At 36.6% G+C, this 26,281-nt stretch overlaps 1 protein-coding gene across 1 annotated transcript in view; it reads right to left on the bottom strand.

Annotated features, from left to right (window-relative positions):
- Nucleotides 1–26,281, bottom strand: part of LOC150078523 (MAM and LDL-receptor class A domain-containing protein 2-like) — a 765,548-nt gene that overhangs the window by 301,914 nt on the left and 437,353 nt on the right. The window contains exon 19 of the mRNA XM_090384594.1: nucleotides 17,951–18,097. Coding sequence (XP_090240720.1) covers nucleotides 17,951–18,097 — 147 coding nt within the window. The remainder of the gene's footprint in view (nucleotides 1–17,950; nucleotides 18,098–26,281) is intronic.

The raw sequence follows: 26,281 nt of genomic DNA, 5'->3' as shown, positions 1-26,281 counted from the left end.
TCAGTTTTAAATCTACCTACAATAATTTCGGGAAAAGAACATTTTTATCCCAGGATTACCGAAATCCGGGAAAAAGACAATCCCTAACTGGTACGTAATGCAAAGAGAGTGGCACTTAAAATTGATCCTTGAGGTACTTCTCATTTTTGCGTGTGAATTTTGGACAGCTCATTCTGGAATCTTACTTGAAAGGTCTTGAGGTGAAGAAAATTCTGAATGAATCTAGGCAGGTTACCTCTCAGTCCAAGTTTGTATAAGTCTTGGAGAATTCCATATCTCAGGGTTGTGTCGAATGCTTTGGTAATATCGAAAGTTATTATTACCATGTGCTGTTTTTTAAGAAAAGCATTTCGAATGTGAACTTCGATGTGGACATCAGTTGTACACCTGTTACAGCAGAAACCAAATTGATGGCGTGTTATAGCATCTTGATCTTCAACAAACCAGGCAAGTCTCCTGTGAACCATCTTTTCTATTATCTTTCCTAAACAGCTGGTCAAAGATATAGGATGATAACTATTGGGGGAGACAGCATCTTTCCCAGGTTTCGTTATGGCTACCACAACTGACTGATGCCATGTATCAGGGTAAACATTCTCCTCAAAGATTCTATTGTAAAATTTCAGTAGTATATATTTTGAGTTTGAGTTTGAGTTGAGGTGGCAAAGCATTATGTAGAAAATGCCATCTGGTCCAGCAGAACTATTTCTAGAATTCTGGAGAGCTTTGTTGAGTTCATTCATAGTGAATGGAAGGCTATAAGAATAAGACTGGTTCGTAACAAATTAATTTTATATTTTTCCATGGATATTTTTTTGTGTCTAAACGAGTCTTCGTAAGATTGAGATGATGAAGTGACTGCAAATGTTTCTGCTAATGCTTCTGCAGTATCAGTTGGAGAAGAAATATATATTCCTTTCCAGGACAGGATTAGGGCTTTGGTTTGTTGACACTTTCCACTGAGGATACAGATCTTTCTCCAAATCATGCTGGGGTCAGTTTTTTATGCAGATGGTAGAACTTAATAGAATCCATGCATCCTGTTTAGCTTTTCTATGAATTCGGCGTGTTTCAGCTTTCAGCCATTTATAGTTTATAAGATCCTCCATTGTAGCATTTTGGCGAAAAATGTTCCAAACTTTATTTTGTTTTCTTTTGGCAAGAAAGCAATCCCTTGTCCACCAACTATTATATCTTTGTTTCATAAGGTTTACTTTCGGTATTGCGCTGGCAGCAGCTCCAAGTAGTTCTACTATATATCTAGTGGCATTATTAATATATGAAGTAAGAATCAAGTGGTTATCAAATTGGATTGTTTTCGAAAACTTCTCCCAGTTAGCTCGGTGAAAATTCAACGTAATTCTTTGGTTAGATGTATAGTTTGTATCCGTCTGTATTTTGCAAATTATAGGAAAGTGATCACAGTTGTGAAAGTCAGTTAATACTGTCCAATCAAAGCTAGGATAAATGGACGAGGAACATACGGACAGATCCAAAGAGAGCTTGATTCTGTAGGCAAGTGGATATAAGTATGCACATGGGTATTCAGTAATGTTAAGTGATAGTTACCAAGTACAGTTTCGATCATCCTCCCTCTACGATCTATGTTCAAGGAACCCCACAAAGGATGAGCATTTAGATCACCTAGAAAGCATACAGGTTGGGGTAGTTGATTAAGTAAATTGTCAAGTTCTGCAGTGGAACATGAAACGTTTGGTGGAATATAAATGGAGATAAGAGTGAGATTAATTCCAAGAACAATACGAACGGCTACTGCTTCTAGATTAGTGGAAAGCTGAATAGGTTTCGATGGTACATTACTACGAACTAATATTGCTACTCCTCCTCTTGCCGGAGACTCGGAACATCTCTCACATCTATATAGCGTATACCGTGAGAAATATGGGGTATAATTTGATCATAAATAAGTTTCCTGTAGACAAGTACATGAAGGATCATGCTGGTGCATTAAGTATTTTATAGATTTGATAATAGAGAGCTATTAAGTGCTTGATAATTCCTATATTATATTATATTATGAATCAACAGGGATTACCTTTATTTTAGATATAGGAAGCTTCTTTTCAAACCAACTCTCCTGGTCCAACTTGCTAATAATTCTTGGGGAAGGCGATATCAATTTTGCAAAACATGCGGGACATCTTCCCCACTGTCAGAACCGTAGTGTTCAGTGTTCAGTTTAGTATCACTTTAGCAGCACTAATGGTAACTTATTCTAATTGCACATGCCCTAACCTTTTTTCACCATTACAGTATTTCATAATGGTGAAACAAGGTCAGGTTACCTCGACTTGAATCCCATGGGAGCTTGAACTCCTCCTGAAGTGGAGGGATAACCTAACCTTTTTTCTTTAGAATCAGTCATATTTAGAAATACATTCATAAAAAAATAAATTTTTTCATGACTGTATTTTTATTTTATTGTTCAATAAATATGCCCTAATGGTGAAAAAAGGTTATGTTACCTCCACTTGAATCCCATGGGAGCTTGCACCCCTCCTGAAATGGAGGGGGTTACCTAATTTTTGTCTTTAGAATGGGGGGACTAGCACATAAATTGTTTATTAACAAAATATAAATTTTTTATTACTGTACTTTTATTTTAAAAGACACTCGTGCTGTTTTTGTTGTTTTGGTTTTCGGGAGCATTAGCAACTAAGGCCATATTGCTCCGGGATATGCGGTGGTCATTCCCTGACCTTTCCGGATCTTCCGTATTTGGTGGTGTTTTCAGCTTCTGTCTAGCGGACATTCTCTGTAACGGACGCGGACAGGCAATCTGCACTGTTTCGTTTAGATTAGCACTTAATTTGATCTCCCCATAATGGACAGTGGGCGAGCTCACGGCCCTTTTTATAAGAACGTTTCTTCCACGTATTGCCTCAATCGTGTGTTTATTTTCTATTTCCGATTCTCTGAATTTTATCAAGGTTTACGTCGTGGTTCTAAACCCTTTTTCAAGAATTTTAAGGCACGTGTAAAACTTCTGATGAATTCGGTGTGTGCAGGGGGGGGAAATTTTGTCGGCCTTTCGTCTTTTGAGTTTCAGTTTTCAGTTTTGTTCAGTGTCGTGTGAAGTGCACAATGTCTTCTCGTAAACATTTAACTTTAAAAGATAAAATCGAACTCATTAATGCGTATGATCGGCAAAAAAATAGTGTTCGCAATCTCGCTGCAAAATTCAAAATCGGGAAGATGCAGGTAAGTGACATCCTAAAGAAAAAAAAATGAACTGCTCAAACAATTTTGGCAACACGTAAATGATTAGGTTCAAAAGTCATTCCCGAAAACTGTTAGACTTCAAATTGATAATGTTACGTATGAGTGGTTTTGTCGCGTACGTGCTAAAAAAATTCCCATTAATGGGCTTATTATTAGGGAAAAGGCTTTGGAGGTTGCAAAATCTATGGTAGTAAATGAGTTCAAAGCTTCTGTGGGACGGCTAGACAAGTTCAAAACTCGGCATAAAATTTCTTGTAAAACCGTAAGTGGTGAAGGTGGATCTGTTGATACTGGGATTGTAACAGAGTGGACCGTCAAATTGGAAGATTTATGTAGTGATTTTGAAGCTAAGGATATTTACAACTGTGACGAAACAGGGTTGTTTTTTAAAGCTCTTCCTGAAAAAACAATGAGTCCAAAAAACGAAAAGTCCCAGGGCGGAAAAATTTCTAAGGAACGCTTGACTGTACTATTGTGTACAAATAAGCTGGGAGACTTTGAACAACCTCTTGTTATAGGAAAACCACAAAATCCTCATTGTTTCAAGGGCATAAAGTTGAATCTTTTGAATGTTGACTGGAAGTCTAATAAAAAAGCGTGGATGACACGAGATATCACGAGCGAATGGATAAGTCACTTTAACCAAAACATGATTCGTCAAAACAGAAAAATTATTCTTTTCATGGATAATGCTGCATCTCACCTGCACATTGAATTGTATCATTCAAATCGTTTTTCTGCCACCAAACACATCTGCAGAGTGTAAGCCCTTGGATCAAGGGATAATAAAAAATTTTAAACTTCACTACAGAAAACGTGTTTTAAGACATCTCATTGCAAACATGAACGATGTAACATGTGAGAGTGACCTTGCAAAGAAACTCAGCACCCTAGATGCGATTCAATGGATTTCCTCTTCATTAAACACAATTAGAAAACAAACTGTCATGAACTGTTTTGTAAAGTTTGGCTTCTCAAATGCAAAAATTGGAGTTATGAACAGCAATGTGGAGCACCAAGAAGAACAAGAACTTCAACATCTATTGATAATGTACGATACTTCCGCTACAAGTGACCCTGGCTACAAAGATATAGACTCGAACTTCACTACAGAAGATGGTGCTCTAGATATTAACGATATCATCGATATTTTTCAAGAAGTTCCTCATGAGGATGAAGAAATAGAAGGAGGTCATTCTGTCGAAGAACATATTAACGACGAAGCACCGATGAAAATAGAAGAAGCGCTCATACAAATCGATTGTTTAAAAATGCTTTTCGCCGCTGAAGAAGATACTGAAGGACTTTCGATGGTTTCTTCACTCCAAACAAATGTTGAAAACAAAATTATCAGCCGGAAGAAGGTGCAGAAGAAAATAAGTGATTACTGTATGTATTTTTCTTAAGATAAAGTCATAATATGCATAACACAATTGTATGTATATTATTTACAAAACTATTGTGCAAAATCTGTATATAATTTAATTTAATTTTACATTAAACATTTAACGATTTTTCTTTATCTCTTGTGTAGGTAACTGTATATTATTTACAAAATTATTGTTCAAAATCTGTATATATTTTAATTTAATTTTACATTAAACGTTTAACGATTTTTCTTTATCTCTTGTGTATGTAATTGTATATTATTTACAAAAATATTGTTCAAAATCTGTATATATTTTAATTTAATTTTACATTAAACGTTTAACGATTTTTCTTTCTTTCTTTTTTTTTTCCTCCCTCAGACTTCTGGTTAGCGGACACTTCTCTCTAACGGACACATTCTCATTCCCTATGGCTATCCGTTAAAGGGAAGTTTCACTGTATATATATAAAGAATCTTTCTTCCTTTTTCTATTATTTCCCAACCTAATGTAGGTCGCGAAATACAAGAAAACCTTTTCTTTTATTTCCTAACCTACCATTTAAGCTCAGGTTATGAAATACAACGAAAAACAAAGAAACCTTTTCCTTTTTTTGTAACCAAACCTAAATCAATAATACAATAAAAACACTCATCAACTCCAAAAATCTGCTTTTAATAACGAGGAAAAAAAAAACCATTGAAGAACATAAAAATGAACGGGAAGAAACTTTCTCAGAAAAAAAATTCATGACTACAAATCATACAGTTGGACCTGAATAGCTATTCGCAATTTGAGTAACAATATTGTGAAAAGTATCTTCATGATTTTTCCCATAAATTTGACACCACGTATATTCATTGATGTGACCCATCAACATATGTTTACAGCTGCCATTTACTCTTTTAGATACACTTTTTAGTTTCTTCCACTGGGCGTCGATATTATTCATATGTGGATCTACAAAATGTTCCTTGTATTCTGCCGTTAAAGGTTTGTGAGAGAAAGGTTTTTTTTTTTAGGAGCATTAGCAACTAAGGCCATATTGCTCCGGGATATGCGGTGGTCATTCCTTGACCTTTCCGCATCCTCCGTATTTGGTGGTGACGGGCTCGAACCCCGGTCTAATCAAGAAGCGTGTGCTACGCACTGCTGCTCCTTCCCACCTGCTATGGAGGCATAAAGGTTTGTAATTTTTTTTTTTTTTTTTTTTTCTAAAGCAGTAATATGGCTATATGCATGCCATTCATCTGTTATGATGGTAGTATTTTTCTTCACTACTTTTCTAATAATGTGCAAAGGAGTTTTTGCTTTCCAATTTTTTATCAATTTCATGAAGACGAATTTAGATTCTCCTTCGAACACACCAAATACCCATTTCTTCTTAGCAGTTAAATTTCGTCCTCTGTAATGTTTTGGTTTTATCAATACAGTTTCGTCTGCTTCTGCAATTTTCCCAGATCCACCCAACTTAATGGTTTTTTTATCAACTGCAATTCGCAAATATCTCTTAGTTTCTTATAAAACTTAATTGCTGTCACTTTCGAATTTTCCAGATGGAATTTTGTTATAGTTACTGTTGTGCACGGTGACCAAAAGTATATAATGTACATTATCTTTTTCAATGAAAGTTTTGTATTTTCCATAAAACTATGTTTCAATAAAGAAACTAGTGAAGAACATTTTTTACAACACCACAACTTTCCACATGACTCTGTTCGTGATTCAATTAGTTGAAAATAATCATTGCACTTAAAACAGTACAATTTCGGTCTTATCAATTTAGTTTTCATCAAAAAGTCAAGCAACATTTTATTTTCCTTACAAATTTCTTCCATCTTTAAAAGATCATCGCTACTATTACCTGTTCACCGTTCATTACAGAACTATTATGCACCGTTCTTTACTGGTAAATACACATCATAATGCCAACCAATGACTACACAGTAGTTTGTCGTCTGTCATGCCCACCACCAATCACTTCATCGTTTACCACACCTACCTGTCAATCAATATATCCTTCTCGATTTCTACTCCAGACCGATAACACCTACCATCTGTTTACCGAGCAAGCAGTGCTAGAGTGCGGTGTCGGGAAACTAATTTTCTGCATAAGTTATCCGACGTTTCTTGTAATTTTCGTGCAGGCTTCTTTACCTTAGCCAGCAGCTTCTATTCAACGACTATCCCAGCCTTTTAAAACCCACTATAAAGAGGAACAGAATAGTTCAGCCCCCCCCCCCCCAGAATAAAATAATCTCCTACGCACATCAATCTCCCAGACACTGTGAACGGTGGTGGGGGAGGGATAAAAATCAAATTTCGAGAGAACACGAAGCTCAGAGAATGGAGACAATTTCCTGGAAAACTCACTCATGGAAACTAGGAACATGGTCTAAGAAGTATCCTGCCTCTTCAGCCAGACCAACGTAGGCAAATATTAGAGGAGACCAGAAATACATGCAGTAAAGGATGGCAAATGTTGTTGTGGGGGTTTTATGGCACATAGGCTATTTTGGCTATAATGCACCTATTCATTTATTGTAATAATATAGGAGAAATTCTTGTAATATCAGTAAAGGCTGAAATCAGAAATGATTAAAACTCCAATTTTCTTCAGAAAGTTAAAAAATTCAGGAATATTTGCATTGTCACCAATGACATTCTCTAGAGTTATTGGTTTCGGCAGGCTAACCAATGATAGCAAGGTTGTATTTCTGTCTTGTTTATAGTATGGGCATTCAATGAGAATGTGTTTAACAGTAAAATTGATAGAACAATGTGGACACTGTGGTGGATCATCTCCTGTGAGTAAATGAAGGTTAGTCAAATATGATTGGCCTATTCTTGCTCTTGAAAGGACTACTTTTTCTCAATTTGATGTACAGACACTGGAATGCCAAATTTTAGGATCCTGTTCAAATTGAAAGAGTTTATTATTTGTCTGAGAGTGCCAGAGTGCTGTCCATTCTGTTAGGCATGCACCATGAATGATTTGTGGATAGTCTGATAATGGAACAGGTATATCGGTTAAATCTAAGGTAGTTGGATTTTTTGCAGCTTTATCAGCCAGTTCATTACCAGAAATTCCGGAATGTGCCGGAATCCAGGCAAAGGTGATCAGTTGGTGGCGCTCTTCAATCTGCAGTAATAATCTTCTAATTTCATTTAGGAAACGGTGAACTTTATCTGAGTAGTTACATAATGCCATTATTGAGCTGAGGGAATCAATATAAATAACAAATTTTAATGAGCAGTCAGAACAGAGATTTTCTAATGCTAGTTTAATTGCATATAATTCCGCTGAGAAGATATTGAATTCAGGTGGATGAGATGCTGAAATAGTGGTATTTAGGAACACTGCTGCTGCTCCAACGTTTGAGTTAGATTTAGAACCATCTGTATAAATTGGAGAAAAATCAATATATCTGTGAGTGTGAACTGCATGAAGTTGTTTCACATTTGATGCTTGAAGAATATCTTTTTCCTCACTGGCAAAGATAAGATAAGTGTCACAGGTTGATAGAGGAGTAAGGGTCCATGGTCAGTGAGCACATGTTACTACCTGTTGTACAGAATGAATGGAAACATTCCAAACCTGCATCAGTTCAAGAAGGCGAAGACCAGCAATCGTTAGCATTAGCATTTTAGCATTAGTAGAGGCATTTGATGCAAGAAAGCAAGCTTATGCAGCATCAGCCAAAAAATAAATAAATAAATAAAAAATAACCACTTCCACTTCACTCCTCTGTTCGTTCGAAATACCTGTCCAGCGGAGCCTTAAACTTATTTAGGCTATCAACTTCCATGACAAGGGATGGAAGTCTGTTCCACCAACACACCACCCGCTGGCTAAAAGCAAATTTCCTCACATCTATCCTACATCTGTCTTTTCTCAATTTGAATTTATGCCCTCTCAGGTGATTATTCTGAGCAAGAGGAAGAATCCCGTCAGCATTCAGCATGCTCAAACCATTCAAGGCTTTTATACACCTCAATCAGATCACCTCGCTGGTGCCTAGCCTCCAGACACTGTAATTTGCAAAACTTAAGCCTTTCTTTGTAAGAGCACCCGTTTGTTCCATTCACCAATCTTTTTGCCCTTCTCTGTACTCGTTCCAGCATCTCTACATCCTTCTTGAAATGAGGCCTCAGGACCTGTATACAGTACTCAAGATGTGGCCTGACCATTGCCTTATACAAGGGAATTATCACCTCCTTATCCCTGCTAGAAAAATTCCTATATATCATTGATAATACACCATAAGCTACTCTTGCAGCCCGTCTGCATTGCTCAGAGAACTTCATATCTGCCTGCACAACCACCCCCAGGTCCCTTTCATTCTCTACCACTGTCAGTGTAGTACCACAGAGTTGATACGTTGCTCTGGGGTTGCTGTTTCCCATATGTAGTACTTTACATTTGTCAATGTTAAACTTCATTTGCCACCCCTCAGCCCATCTGTTCAACCTTTCCAGATCCTGTTCCAGTAGCATAGTGTCAGTAGTGTCCTTGACAACCCTGCCAACCTTCGTATCGTCTGCAAACTTGGACATTAAGCTTGATATACCATCATAAATATCATTTATAAACAAAGAAAACAATAATGGACCCAATACTGAACCCCAAGGGACTCCACTAATAACATTAGTCCACGACGAGCAGTGTCCATTGATTACCACTCTCTGTCTTCTCCCCCTCAACCACCCCTTTATCCATAGCAGCAATTTGCCTCCAATGCCACACTGCTCCAATTTGTGCAGCAGTCTTCCATGTGCAACAGTACCAAAAGCCTTTCTAAGATCCAAGTATATAATATCAAAGTTATTCCCTTCATCCAGTTCTCATAGTATCCAATCAAATTGGTCAGGCAAGACTTCCCCTTAACAAAACCATGCTGTGTCTGAGCTATAACTGAAGTCTTGTCAAGATGATCCTGCAGTGCTTCTTTAACCAGTGCCTCCATTAATTTTCCGGGAACAGAAGTTAAACTAACAGATCTATAATTACTTGTGTCGCCCTTATATCCTCCTTTGTAAATTGGGGTCACATTTGCAGATCTCCAGTCCATGGGTACTTCCCCTAAGTCCAAGGAAGCTCTCATAATTATGGCTAAGGATTTGATTACTTCCTTTGCTGCCTCCTTTAATATAACTGGATAGATCCCATCCACCCCAGGTGCCTTTCTTTATTTATCTTCAACAATTTCTCCTCCACTTTACTCTCAGTTATTACAAGATTCTCTAGCTTACTGCCAGAGTTGAATACACCTCTGGCATTCCCCTTGCTGAATAACTCCTCGTGTGAATGTCGATGCAAAATATTCATTTAGTTTGTTAGCTACCTGAGCAGGATCATCAACAGCTGACCCATCGATATCAAGTGGACCAATCTGATTCATCCCCTTCCTTCTAGAGTTTACATAAGTAAAGAACTCTTTGCTGTTTTTCTTTGCATCCCTTGCCAAAGATTTCTCGTAATCTGCCTTCGCCTGCTTAACCTCCTTTGTAACTTGGTTACAGATCAACTTGTATCTATCATAGGCTTCTGTGTCACGTGTTAATTTGTATGTATCCCATGCATTTTTCTTCTCTGCCATATGTCTCATTAGTTCATCTGACATCCACTTAGGCCTAAACCTTGAACAATATTTTTAGTTGGCATGTAAAGCCTAGTAGCTTCCAAGATAAGTTCTTTGAATGCTTCCCATTTTGAATTTGCTGTTGGTAACATCATCAGTTGGTCCCACTGTATAGAATTTAAATACTGTCTCAGTCCATCGTAGTCGCCTTTACGAAAGCAATAACCCTTCCCTTTACCTCTGATGGTAGTTACCTCCTTGAGTAAATCTCACTTCAGCACACTGCCACCTAGTGGTTCCTGTATCTGCAGATTCTTAATGCATGAAGAATCACTACTGATAATCAAATCAAGAGTATTGCTCCCTCTAGTTGCCTCCGGAACATGCTGATGTAGAAAACAATCATCCAATAAATCCACACAAGCCCTGCTAGTGTGTGAGTGACCAGCCCCCAAATTCCAGTCAATATCTGGGAAATTAAAATCTCCCATTATAAGACTCTCTGATTTGCTGGCCCACTCTATTTCCCTGTACAGTTTCTTATTATACTCATCAGAGTCATTAGGCCTATAGCACACTCCTACTCTCAATTTTGATCTCCCAATACGTAGGTCACACCAAACTGACTCGACACTGCACTGTCCAGCAATGTCAACTGGCTTCACTTCCTGGGATTTTATGTATTTTGTAACTAATAGCATAACCCCTCCTCCCTTCCTATCCTGTCTATCCCTTCTGTAGACATTGTACTCCCCAAATTCCAGTTCTGCATTCCTTTTATCTGTGTGACACCACGTCCCTGAAATCCCCACAATATCTGCCTTTGATGTTTTGAGCAATACCTCGAATTCATCAAATTTATTTACTAAACTCCTAGCATTGGTGTACATGCAAGTATACATGCCCCTGTTCTTTTTCTTAGGTACCCTAACACAACCCATGTGTTTACGTGTACCCCAATGATTCCCAGCAGTCTCTGAAATATCCTGCATCTTATTTTCCAGGCTTCTGCTCACTCCAATAGAAGCAGTGCAAGAATAACTTTCACCTCTGCCAGTGGCTACTGTTAATCTATTAGTCCTTGTATCCACCCAATCTAGCAGTTTTCCGACCCACCTAACACTGCCTCGATAGCATCAGCAAATATTCTTGCACCATTTCTATTTAAGTGTATCCCATCCCTGTAGAAGCAGTCTCTCCTGTTAACAAGTAGAGACCAGGGTGAAAAAATTCTACCCCTTGAGCCTTGCACAATCTTTCCAGGGCTGAATTGATTGATAGGGTCTGGAAAGATTGTGCAAGGCTCAAGGGTTAGAAGGTTTTTGGGATATCTTGTGTCATGCCGCTAATTCTAACTTCAAAAAGTGTCGAACTAAGTATCGATCCCTGCAGGACTCCTCCTTCCTAAATGTGAGAAGCAAAGAATATGTTTTTATACCGGATCTGAAAAGAGTGGAATTGCAGGAAATTTTTAATTATTTCAGGCAAATGTCCCCTAAATCCCAGATGTTACGTAAAGATTCATGATGCCAGGTAGTGTCTTTTGAAGATGTAAGTTGACCATGACTAGATGTTGTTTCCTGACAAAGGCATTGCTGACATGAAATTCCACTTTGATGAGAACGTCTAGGGGTGATATATTTTTTTGAAAGCCATACTGATGATCTGCCAGGAGATTCTGTTACTCCAGGATGTAAGTGAGCCTTGTATGAACCATCCTTTCAAAAATTTTACCCAAGCAGATGATGAGAGATATGGGCTTATAATTTTGAACCAGAGAAGGACCTTTTTCTGGTTTTGGTGTGGCAATAATAAAATAATGGCACCAGGAAGAAGGATAAGTATTTTCATAGAAGATACAATTGTAGAAGATCAACAAAGTAAGTAAATCCTTTTCAGGTAAATGTGTCAGCATAATGTAATTAATATAATCTGGGCCTGTGGCACTAATGATTCTTTGCATTTTGTTAATATAAAGGGTTGGTTGTACGTGAAGGAGCGGTGCATGAAGAAGTTGATTTTATGCTGTTCTGCAGCTGTTTTAATGTTTTGGAAGGAGAATGGAAATTCTCCTTCCAAAGCAGAGATTGTGGCAAATGATTCTGCTAGTGCATTAGCAACTTCTTCAGGTGTAGACATGTCTTTCCCTTTCCAATGAAGTATCAGAGATGTCAACCGAGCAAATTTGCCATTTAGGGCTTACTCCAGTTGAGCCGGGTGTCAGCATCTTTTGTGAGGGCTGAGGCAAAGGCACTCCATGAATTACGTTTCGCTTTCTGTCTAATTTGTCTTGCTTTAGCTTAAAGTCTCTTATTAAGCGATTAAGTTAGTTGCGGTAGGATACTGTCGAAAATTATTCTACGCATGGTTTTCTGGTGTTTGGCATGAACGCAATCTGTATTCCACCAGTGATTCCAGTGAATGTGATTGTCTTGGATTTTCGGATTGATGCATCGAATGCTGTCAGAGTCTGATTGGTTATGTATGCAGTTACATCTGCAATGGGTTGTTTTTGAACATAAAGTCTGTCTAGATATATTTGGGCAGAATAGCCATCCCAGTTTGCCTATCTAAACTTCCAAGTGGATCACTGGTCAGGATTTACAGTTATCACTATTTGTAATGTGCAAATAATCGGAAAATGATCACTATTAAAAGGATTAGTTATCATCGACCATGTCATGATTGAAAAGATGGATGGTAAACAAATTGAGAAGTCAATTACAGAAGTAGATCCTGTAGGTAGGTGGATATATGTGGGAGATCCAGAGTTTAGTAAATTTAGATCATTGTTATTCAAAAACTCTTCAATCAGTTTGTCTTGCCTCCATTGTAGTGGATCCCCACAATAAATGGTGGCCATTAAAATCACCGAAAAGGCAAATTGGTGTTGGGAGTTGTTTAAGGAGATTGTCATTCTGAAGGGGGCAAAGATGGTGGAATGTAAATAGAAATAAGGGTAACTAAATTACCAACTTCAATATGAGCTACCACAGCTTTTAGGGAGGTTTGTAACTGGATGGACCTCAATGGAATATTAGAATTTATAAGAATGGCTACTCCTCCATGTGCAAGAGATTCTAATTTTCTATCTCGTCTGTACATGATATAATTTGAAAATTTTGGCAAGACCTGCGGTGACAGGAATGTTTCCTGTAGGCATATACATATGGGATTGAATTGGGTGAGAAAATCTTTGAAGTCATCTGAATGGCTGCTTAGTTCTCTCTCCAGTTCCATTGTATGATGTTTTGCATTATTTCGGCTTAGTTGATGATGATTCATTTGAGTGGTGTTTTTGTATGGAGCATTTTTTCTGGTCTTTTTTGGGAATATGAGGCATACAGTATCCATTGTGTATGCATGAAGTTCCAGGAAGGGTTCCTCATAATCTTAGTGTTCATCCACTTCAATTCGGTTTATACTACTGTGCTACCAAGTTTACATTATATGTATTAGGCTATGCCATTACCCTTGAATATTATAAGTTAATTATAATATATAATAAAATTATCCAACTAGTTCCAACCTACGTGATGTGAAATTCAAGCTACCTATTGAACAGTTAAAATACTAGAATTTCCCCTACCACTCACTCTATAATACTATTACAATGGCAGTAAAATTCAATATACAAAGGTTCTATGTATATTTAAGTAGTAACCTACAAAATCTCTAGCTAAATTAAAAAATAAACTAAAAAAATTCATAAATTATAAGAGGGATATTCAATAAATTATCTGCCTACCTACACATGAAGGAAGTGAATTAGAGGCAAAAATTTTTTTTTATTTTTCAATGTAACTCCCGTGAACTTCAATACACTTGTTCCATTTTGTTGGCAATGAGGAAATACTGGACAAATAAAATTATTTGTCCTGTTCATCAAAGAACGCAGAAACAGCAGACTTCAGCTTATCATCATTAGCAAAGTGGCATCCTCGTATGTTTTTCTTGAGGTGTTGAAACAGGAAATAGTCACTGAGGGCAGATCAAAATTGTAAGGTGGTTGGGTAAGTTCTGTAAAGTCACAGTCTCTCAAAGCAGCAGCAACAGCAACAACATGTGACCTGTGCATTGCCCCAAAAAAAGCAGTACACCTCTGGAAAGTTTTCCATGGTGTTTTTCCTTTAAATCTTTATGGAAGGGGTTCTTTATGCAGGACCCCTTCCATAAAGCTCTAAATTCTTCTCACAACATTGTACTTTGAATTGCTTTTGCACAGGGGTCAGAAATCTGAGGACCCACCTTGCCCTGACCTTACTCATCCCCAAATGTTCATGGAGGATAGTTATAACTGTTTCCACAGATATGTCACATTCCCTAGAGATTTGGGACACCCTTAAACGTCTGTCATTGAGTCACAACGATTTCCACAGTTCAGCACATTTCTGGAGTGGTTTCTGTCACAGGCCTTTCTGGACAGGGATCACCTTTGATGGACTCTCTAACCCACTTGACTTGTTTTGACCAGAATTTCACCTGGTACTGCAAAGGTGCACTGTTGCTATACAGAGCCACCATCCTTCCATTAATGGCCTTTGTCCCATTTTCTTCTTTGGTGAGAAACTTGATGACTGAATGATGCTCCAATTTCAGCAGATCCATAATTTGATACAGGTTTCTTCCTTCTTTCTGTTACAGCAGTACAACCTAAAAGTATAGTGGGATCAAAATTAGTATGATTCAAGTTGATATATATATATATATGATAAATTATGAATCACTGAAATATAACTATGGGAAGTACCTAGATAATTTATTGCACACCCCTCACATAAAAAGCATAATCTTAATCATATTCTATAAATAAACTAAAAAGCTATTTATAGAATATGATTTAATATAACAATTAGGTCAATAAAATGACTTTTCAAAAAAACTTAGCTGAAAAGCCCTTGACTAGAACTCTATGTCAAAGCGAGAAGAACATTCCCTTGTTGTAAGGAGGAGTGTTGGACCCTCCCTTCATACTTGTACCTTAAGACTCTGAACATTCTGAAGTTCAGAGTCTGAAATATCTCTATAATTCTTTAAGAATGTTCAGAGTCACAGTTCATACTTTAGACTCTGAACATTTCTAAAGAATGATGGAGGTAAGGAGAGAGAGAGGCTTCTGGTTTGTAGAAGTTCAAACATTTATATGGCTTTATTAATTTTATGGTGTTAAGAGGTTTCTTATATTTCTGCTTACTTGTTTTATAATTGTTTTATGGAATCCTTCATGACTTTCATAAAGGTACTTTTGTCTTTAAGAAAGTTATCATTTTGGATTCACTGTTGGTCTCTTCCTTCGTCTACATTGTTGACGTGTATTGTTTTGTCATTTTTTTAGTGCAAAAGTTTCTTGTAATTCTCAGTTGTTTCTGTTTTTCTATGCTGTAATACAAGTACCTTCTCTAGTTTAAGGTCTGATATGACATGAGAAGCTATGGTTGACTCAAATTTTAAATAACAGTGGGTTTTTGGTACTAGAGGAAATGGGTCCTTCTGAAATGCTGATTTCAGCTTCTGAGCATAGTAATATAACTGTGTTTGTGTAACTGGGCTAGTTTTTAGGGAAATGAAAAATGTCTTGTAAAGGTCATAGAATATTTTCAGTGTTTTTTTTTTTTTTTTTTTCATTTATGTTATAAATTTTGTCCCCTTCATAGATACACAGTCAGAGGAGCAATATGGCCTCAGCAAACAATACCTTCTTATCGTTGTCTCCCAAAATCCTTTCAACATTAAAAACACAGTGCAATGTAAAATACGAATATGAGGGATGTTCCAAAAATGTTTCAGCAAGTTCATGGAACATTTTCAATGTTTTTCATTTATGTTCAACTTTCATTTATGTCTCCTTCAAATGTGCATAGCTAGTAGCAGAGACAAGCTAGTCTCATCAAAAATATATTTTCTTATTGATGGTTTCAAAAATCCTTTCTATATATATTGCTGATATATAAATGCTGATATATAAAAAAAATAATGCCGATATATAAAAAAAAAAACAAAAACAGTGCAATGTAAAAGGTGAACATTCAATATTAAGGTTGCTCCAAGACTAATACATCCAATTTTTTTTTTCTTAGATACCATTGCAGATTTAAACTTTATGTTGCAATTTAAATTTAAATTTATGCTGCAATTTAAACTTTATGTTGCATACTTCAAGTGCAGTGCATACATTTATTTTTCCAAATATTCACCACCACTTTGTATATATTTTCTTCCTTGTTGAACCAGAGTGTCCTTACCTGAACCTTATAAAATTTGCTGTCAAGCTCCTACAAGCCACAATGGCATCACCATCAGTGAAGCATTTCTCATGAAGATCATTCTTTATGTAATGGGGTTTGGAATAGCCCTCCCAAATTCTGCAATAGTCTCCTTTGTCATGATGCTGGTATAGGGTTTGGAGCATCATTCTAAAGAATAAATTTTCCTTTCTCCTCTCCCCTCAGTTTTCAGCTTCTTCAGTGTCATAACATAGGCTGCAGAACTGGTCGTGTATCCTGTTCCAGGAAATCCACAAAGATCTCTCTCTCATCCAAAAACAAGAACATATAGTTTTTCAAGCAGACAGGTGAGCACTGAATTTCTGCTGTATCTGTGGATTCTTGTGTTGCCACTTCATAAACTGCTGCTTTGACTCTGGTTCATAGAGATGTACCTAAGTCTCACTTTCCATGATGATGATATCAAGAAATCATCACCTTACACCTCCAGAAGACTTGGCACCAGCCTGCACTCTGATCCTTGTGATCTGGCATTAGCACCCGTGGAATCCAAATAACATACAATTTCCTGCAACCCACATTATCCAGAATTGTTTTCAGTTCGTTAAAGCCTATTCCTGCCCTCACACATTTTGTTTGTCTTAAAAACATTGATCTTCACAGAATAGTTCATTCACTGACCCCATTGTCTGTAATTGTATAGCATAATGAGAGGATGAGCATGGTGTGTGTGCTTTAAGTCACCAACACCACACCATCACTCACATATATAACTCATTGCATGACTGTGAACATTGCCTGTCATATCTCCAAAAAATGTTCTTCAAATGTCAGTGACTCTCACTGGGTGCAGCATTCTACACAGGAACTTAAATAATGCTGATATCAATGCCATCTTCCAGTTCTGTAGATTACAACAGCCCTGACTTCTGGCCTGCAATGTTCCAACCTGTAGGATATTTGCAGTAACATTTAACCTTTTTGGAAATACATATGTAAATTACGTTTCAAATGTGCAGCAGGTTGTGGGGAATCTCCCACATGACAAAACATGCAAAATAAAGCATCTGTCAAAAGTACAAATTATTTTGAAATATTCCAACATATACTATTTCGGTATTTCTGATCTGGAAATTGATGAAGCTGAATTAAATGATGAATTTTTTTTTTAAATTCTGGTTTGATTTTTGGTAATAATTTCACTCTAATGTTAAGGAATCAGATATAAACAAAAACAAATTAATATTTGAAAGCATTTAGGAATACATTTTTCATTTTTATAATTTTAAAAGTTTCAGAAAAAAAAAAAAATTCACTCTAAAGAGTTAACCATAATGTGACCACCATGAGTCCACATACTTTCAGCAAACTCATGAAGTAAAAGGTTCAAGTTTCACTTGACACCATTAGATTTTCTAGGTAACATTCTGTGATTGGGAAAAAAATTATAGGCATTAGTTTTGGGGCAACCCACATACAATTCTGGGTTGCTCCAATAAACAAAGGTTACTCTTATGGTATCCAAATTACTTACCACAGTCAGCCTCATCGGTATAGTCACCACAGTCATCAATAAAATTGCAATGTTGAATGTGGGTAAAACAATTGCCATTTTGACATGGAAACTTTTCAGAGCCACATGGATTAAATGGCTGTTGAGTTGGTTTTCCTGGAAGCTCTTCTGAAATTTGGGGTTAAAAATGAGAAATGATTTTAGACTAAGTAAGCTGTATGTATAACGTGTCCAAAAATTAATTGTATACATTTAATATTTATTAAATAAATATTTCTTACCCACAGGGTATGTAGACCCTAAACATAGTAAGAAATTTGAAAATTACAATTTGAAATAAAATTTATTTGAATTGAAATGCATTCAAAATTTGCTGGTTTTAGAAAACAGTTAATTTCTTATAGATAGATGAGTTAAGTGTATATTCATTGTACACTTAACTCATCGGTTTTTATTCATTGTATGTAATGGAACAGAAGACTCAAGTAAATGATAAACAGAAGGCTGAGCCCATGCCATTGGAGCAGAGAGAAAAATAATTCGTAGTTTCTATGGGGGGGGTGAAGATGATATCAAAAACTTTTGTTCAATTTGTGTAGGTAATCACTATGGTTGGTAGATCCACTTTTAAGAATAAAATTAATGTAGCATAAAGTAAATAATATTACGATAACATATATTTATATAATTAAAAAACTTTTATTATGTATTACAGAATGTGAAGAATGGTACATTTAACAAAAAATATATGTTTAATTTTTAAATGTCAAATATCAAAATTAAGAGAGTACAAAAATGTAAAAATCAAAATAATTAATTAATAATTGGAGACACCTGCTACAAAAAAAAATTCTCCAATTATAATTACACTTTTGTTTTTCAGATAAAATATGGTTAAATCTTACTTGTTTTGATTGTCCTAATTCAGAATTCAGTAACATGTTCCTTATGAGTTTTATTTTTTTTTTTGTTCATTACAACTATAAAAATTTTCCTGCATGTCCATGGACAGGTGTATAAACACATGAAATTCAAATAAGTATCATACCTCTGGTGTGTGTGCCATAAAAAAGGTTTCTGTGTGCTACATGCTGCCATGCATATTTAGGGTTGCTGATGCCTGATGTCTTATACGTACTTTTTTGTTGGAAAACAATAGGGTTTGAATTACTATTCCAAATTTTTGTTTTTATCATTACCTTCCAATAGTTTTATTAAGTTAATTTGTGCTCAGATAACTGAAAAATTTTGATTATTAGAAATCCCTGTTTGCTGAATAATAAAGATATTCTGTGAGGAATTGTTTAAAAGAGACCTATTAATTGCATTAGTGTTAGCATTAGTAGAAGCATTTCATGCAAGAAAGCAAGCTAATACAGCATCAGCCAAAAAAAAAAAAAAAAAACCCTTCCGATTTTACCCATCCTTTTGCTCCAAATGTTTATCTGGTTTTGTCTTGAATTACTTTAAGATGTCAACTTCTACAATGACAGATGGAAGTTTGTTCCAGCAATCAACCACATGCTGACTAAAGGCAAATTTCTGCACGTCAATTCTACAATTGTCTTTTCTCAATTTGAATTTATGTCCTTCGGGTGATTAATCAGGGCAAGAGCAAGAATCCCTTCAGCATTGAGCATGCTCAAGTCATTCAAGGCCTTCTACACTTCAATCACATCACCTCGCAGGTGCCTAGTCTCCAAACACATCTTGTACTTTTAAAACTTTTTTCCCAATTTCGATCCATCAGAAATCATATTCACGCTTTAACATAAAACGAATGATTCTGTTCGTTTCAGACAGGAAATGTCCCTTCGGTACTTCTCTTTTCAAGCGGAAATGGTCAGCTGCATTAACTGGAGTTGGCGGCATGTACAGACATGATTTGTGAAGATGAAAGCTGATGATATTCAAAAATAACCAGTGAAAATAAACAAGAAAAAATAATTTACATTATGTCGTTTCAATATGTAAAGGGCTTGTGTTTTCCAAAAATTTTCTACTTTGCTAACAGCAATTATCTCTTGTGACATGATGTAAATTCGTATTCTGTTTAAATGAAAATAATCTTTTGTGTGGTTCTTTCTGGAAAAAGTGTAAACAAGCACTTTCATTACACTTGAGAAGTTCATTTCCACTCAGCAATGAGAATAGGACAGAAATCTTGGAATGTTCTTTCCAACTCAGTTAGAATCAATAGGCATGGATTCATACAACTTGTCGGCTGTAGTTTTCGAACGCAGGCAAAAGTGTATCTCCGGGCAGATTGAATTTATGTTCTGCTGTTAATATGTAAGTAAACTCATTTACATTCAATCAACTGAAAAAGGACAAAAATCTTAGAGAGAATAATAACTTTTTAAGAGTTTAATTTTAAATCTTACATTGGAATAGATTTTCACACATCAAGTATATACAGAGGTTACAAAAAAAAAATACAATCAGTGCAGAAAAACAACACAAGACTTCAAGGAAGCAGAAAAATAACCTTTTAAAAACTTAATCTTAAATTTTACACACCAACAACATATACAGAGTTTACAAAAAATTATAATCAATGCTTTCAGACAAGATTTCAAGCACATGCGTGTGCACGCGCACACGCACGCACACACACGCACGCACGCACGCACGCACGCACACGCACACACACACACACACACACACACACACAAGTTTAATTTTCAGCTTTTCAAGAACAGGTAATAACCTTTTAACGACTGCTAAATTTTACTTTGGAATAGGTTTAACACATCAACATTGCAGATAAACTTGATAAAGACCAATGAAACACACAGGTTAAATTTTCAGTTTTTTCAAGAACAGATGGAACTTTGGAAAGAAAAAACTGGAAGAATACGGATTTTATTTTCAGGTCGCAGCAACAGTTGATAACAACAAGGAATTTATCTTCCAGAATAAACAAGTAATATAAAAAAAATTTTTTTAAAGTCAATTCCTACTTAGGTCAACAAAGAAAAATTTTATTTTAGTTACTTTTTATTAAATAATTACAATTAATATAAATATGTATATACATATGACAGAATCACAATATTAAGTGGAAAAATAGAAAGCGAATTTCCTTGCAATTTTCCATTTTCCTTTCTATATAAGGCATTGGACTACTATTTTTATTCACATGTTTCATTTTCCATTTTGTTACCTCCTTGACTCAGACTAGAACCGAGAATGAAAAAAGAATCTGAAAAAGAAATTTTTTTCCAGCGATCTACACGCTTCACCACTGACAGTATTTATTCCTAAATTTATATCCTGCTAAATATCTTATATAAGAGAAATTTTTTTCTCCCATATAAAACTAAAATTAATTAATTTAATTTAATTAATGAATTAATATTTGAAAAAACTGTATTAACATCAAGTGTCATCCACTACAAGTTTAAAAAAATGTATTTGAACTTGAGTGGATGAATAACAAAAATTTATCGATTTTTGCAAGAATTCAACTCGCATTCTTCACCTTCACATGAAAAATACTGAAATCCTTGCATTTTACCAATTGAGCTACTGCCTGCTGATTTCAATTTTATTCCTAAATTTATATCCTGCTAAATATATTATATAAGAGAAATTTTTTTCTCCCATATAAAACTAAAATTAATTAATTAAATTTAATTGATGAATTAATATTTGAAAAAACTGTATTAACATCAAGTGTCATCCACTACAAGTTTAAAAAAATTTATTTGAACTTGAGTGGATGAAAAAAAGTATTTTATTAACGATTCAAAATTTGAACAAGATATATAAATATATATAGGGAGAGTGTGAACTAATAGTAGGAATTGAAAAAAAAAAAAAAAAATTTTTTTTCATCCCAAACACAAGGTACCACGTTGCTGACGCTGGGCCGAGTGGCGGTGGTTCAGTGGGCAGCGGCTGTTCGGGCGGGCGATTGTGCTGTGCTGCCGTGGCAGTTCAGGCGGTTGGCGGTATCGTGCTGTGGTGTTTTGGGTGGTCAACAGCTGGGGCTCCCTCCCCCACAGCATAAGCATCCCCAAAATACACCTTCCCTAATAATCTATCAGAAAAAAAAAAAAAAAGTTTTTCATTCCGCACACAAGTTGCCGCAACCTTTTAAGAGTTAAATCTTAAATAGATTTCACACATCGAGTATACACAGAGATAAGAGAAAATTCCATAACCTTGTATCAACAGTTTAATGTTACTATGGAATAGATTTTAAATACCAATATTGTAAATAAACTCACAAGACTTCAAGTAAACACACAGGTTTAATTTTTCACACTAGCAAGGCTTTTGTGGATTTATTGGATGACTGCTTTCTACATCAGAATGTTTGGGACGCAACTAGAGGAAGTAAAACTCTTGATCTGATCATCAGTAGTGATTCTTCGTGCATTAAGAATCTGCAGGTAAATGAACCACTAGGTGGCAGTGATCACAGTGTGCTGAAGTAGGATTTACACAAGAGGTAACTACCATCAGAGGTAAAGGGAAGGGTTTTTGCTTTCGTAAAGTTGACTACGATGGTCTGAGATAGTATTTAAATTTTATACAGTGGGACCAACTGGTGATGTTACCAACAGCAAATTCAAAATGGGAAACCTTCAAAGAATTTATCTTGGAAGCTACTAGGATTTACATACCAACTGAGAAATATTGTTCAAGGTTTAAGCCTAAATGGATGTTAGATGAACTAATGAGATATGTGGCAGAGAAGAAAAATGCATGGGATACATATAAATTACTGGGTGACATGGAAGCTTATGATAGATATAAGCTGGTCTGTAACCAAGTCAAAAAGGACATTAGGCAGGAAAAGGCATATTATTAGAAATCCTTGGAAAAGGAAGCAAAGAAAAACAGAAAAGAGTTCTTAACCTATCTAAACTCTAGAAGGAAAGAGATGAATCAGATTGGTCCACTGGGTATTGATGGTTCAATTGTTGATGATCGTGCTCAGGTGGTCCAACAAACTAAACGAGTATTTTGCATCTACATTCATCATGAGGCATTAGCATTAGTAGAGGCATTTGATGCAAGAAAGCAAGCTTATGCCGCATCAGCCAAAAAAAAAAAAAAAAAAATAGATAAATAAATAAAAAATAACCACTTCCACTTCACCCCTCTGTTCGTTCGAAATACTTGTCCAGCTGAGCCTTAAACATATTTAGGCTATCAACTTCCACTACAAGGGATGGAAGTCTGTTCCACCAACCAACCAACCACCCGCTGGCTAAAGGCAAATTTCCTCACATCTATCCTACATCCGTCTTTCCTCAATTTGAATTTATGCTCTCTCAGGTGATTATTCTGAGCAAGAGGAAGAATCCCATCAGCATTGAGCATGCTCAAACTATTCCAGGCTTTATACACCTCTATCAGATCACCTCGCTGGTGCCTAGTCTCCAGACACTGTAATTTGCAAAACTTAAGCCTTTCTTCGTAAGAGCACCCCTTTGTTCCATTCACTAATCTTGATGCCCTTCTCTGTACACGTTTCAGCATCTCTACATCCTTCTTGAAATGAGGCCTCCAGACCTGTATACAGTACTCTAGGTGTGGCCTGATCATTGCCTTAAACAAGGGAATAATCACCTCCTTATCCCTGCTAGAAAAATTCCTATATATCATCGACAATACACCATGAGCTACGCTTGTAGCCCGTCTGCACTGCTCAGAAAACTTCATATCTGTCTGCACAACCACCCCCAGGTCCCTTTCATTCTCTACCACTGTCAGTGTAGTACCACAGAGTTGATACGTTGCTCTGGGGGTTGCTGTTTCCCATGTGTAGTACTTTACATTTGTCAATGTTAAACTTCATTTGCCACCTCTCAGCACATCTGCTCAACCTTTCCAGATCCTGTTGCAGTAGCATAGTGTCAGTAGTGTTCTTGACAATCCTGCCAACCTTCGTATCATCTGCAATCTTGGATATTAAGCTTGATATACCATCATCAATATCATTTATAAATACAGAAAACAATAATGGACCCAATACTGAACCCTGAGGGACTCCACTAATAACATTAGTCCACAATGAGCAGTGTCCATTGATTACCACTCTCTGTCTTCTCCCCCTCAATCACCCCTTTATCCATAGCAGCAATTTGCCTCCAATGCCACACTGCTCCAATTTGTGCAGCAGTCTTCCATGTGCAACAGTATCAAAAGCCTTTCTAAGATCCAAGTATATAATATCAAAGTTATTCCCTGCATCCAGTTCTTTTGTGACTGCATCATAGCATCCATTCAAATTGGTCAGGCAAGACTTCCCCTTAACAAAACCATGCTATGTCTGAGCTATAACTGAAGTCTTGTCTAGATGATCCTGCAGTGCTTCTTTAACCAGTGCCTCCATTAATTTTCTGGGAACAGAAGTTAAACTAACAGGTCTATAATTACTTGTGTCGCCTTTTCATCCTCCTTTGTGAATTGAGGTCACATTTGCACATCTCCAGTCCATGGGTAGTTCCCCCGAGTCCAAGAAAGCTCTCATAATTATGGCTAAGGGTTTGCTTACTTCCTTTGCTGCCTCCTTTAATATAACTGAATAGATCCCATCCACCCCAGGTGCCTTTCTTGTATTTATCTTCAACAATCTCTCCTCCATTTACTCTCAGTTATTACAAGAGTCGCCAGCTTACTGCTAGAGTTGAATACACCTCTGGCATTCCCCTGGCAGAATAACTCCTCATGTGTGAATGTCGATGCAAAATATTCATTTAGTTTGTTAGTTACCTGAGCAGGATCATCAACAGTTGACCCATCGATATCAAGTGGACAAATCTGATTCATCCCCTTCCTTCTAGAGTTTACATAAGTAAAGAATTCTTTGCTGTTTTTCTTTGCATCCCTTGCCAAAGATTTCTCATAATCTGCCTTTGCCTGCCTAACCTCCTTTGTAACTTGGTTAGAGATCAACTTGTATCTATCATAGGCTTCTGTGTCACGTGTTAATTTCTAGGTATCCCATGAATTTTTCTTCTTTGCCATATGTCTCATTAGTTCATCTGACATCCACTTAGGCTTAAACCTTGAATAATATTTCTTAGTTGGTATGTAAAGCCTAGTAACTTCCAAGATAAGTTCTTTGAATGCTTCCCGTTTTGAATTTTCTGTTGATAACATCATCAGTTGGTCCCGCTGTATAGAATTTAAATACTATCTCAGTCCATTGTAGTCGCCTTTGCGAAAGCAATAACCCTTCCCTTTACCCCTAATGGTAGTTACCTCTTTGAGTAAATCCCACTTCAGCACACTGTGATCACTGCCACCTTGTGGTTCTTTTGCCTGCAGATTCTTAATGCATGAAGAATCACTACTGATAATCAAATCAAGAGTATTACTCCCTCTAGTTGCCTCCCGAACATGCTGATGTAGAAAACAATCATCCAATAAATCCACAAAAGCCTTGCTAGTCTGTGAGTGACCAGTCCCCAAATTCCAGTCAATATCTGGGAAATTAAAATCCCTCATTATAAGACTCTCTGATTTACTGGCCCACTCTATTTCCCTGTACAGTTTCTTATTATACTCATCAGAGTCATTAGGTCTACAGCACACTCCTACTCTCAAATTTGATCTCCCAATGCTTATGTCACACCAAACTGACTCGACACTGCACTGTCCAGCAATGTGGACTGGCTTCACTTCCTTGGATTTTATGTATTTCTTAACTAAAAGCATAACCCCTCCTCCCTTCCTATCCTGTCTATCCTTTCTGTAGATATTGTACTCCCGAAATTCCAGTTCTGCATTCCTTATATCTGTGTGACACCACGTCTCTGAAATCCCCACAATATCTGCCTTTGATGTTTTGAGCAATACCTCAAATTTATCAAATTTATTTACTAAACTCCTAGCATTGGTGTACACGCCAGTGTACATGCAACTGTTCTTTTTCTTAGCTACCCTAACACAACCCATGTGTTTACTTGTAACCCAATGATTCCCAGCAGTCTCTGAAATATCCTGCATCTTATTTTCCAGGCTGCGGCTCATTCCAATAGAAGCAGTGCAAGAATCACTTTCACCTCTGCCAGTGGCTACTGTTAATCTATTAGTCCTGGTATCCCCCCAATCTCGTAGTTTTCCGACCCACCTAACACTGCCTCGATAGCATCAGGAAACATTCTTGCACCCTTTCTATTTAAGTGTATCCCTGTAGAAGCAGTCTCTCCTGTTAACAAGTTATTCAGGGAGGGGAATGCCAGAGGTGTATTAAACTCTGGCAGTAAGCTAAATGATCTTGTAATAACTAAGAGAAATGTGGAGTAGAAATTGTTGCAGATAAACATAAGAAAGGTGCCTGGGGGTGGATGGAATCTATCCAGTTATATTAAAGGAGGCAGCAAAGGA

Source organism: Mastigoproctus giganteus, chromosome 11 (assembly GCF_048544385.1).
Source record: "Mastigoproctus giganteus isolate SK-2022 chromosome 11, ASM4854438v1, whole genome shotgun sequence".
Classification (NCBI taxonomy): domain Eukaryota; kingdom Metazoa; phylum Arthropoda; class Arachnida; order Uropygi; family Thelyphonidae; genus Mastigoproctus; species Mastigoproctus giganteus.
This window is presented reverse-complemented; position numbering and strand designations above follow the sequence as displayed.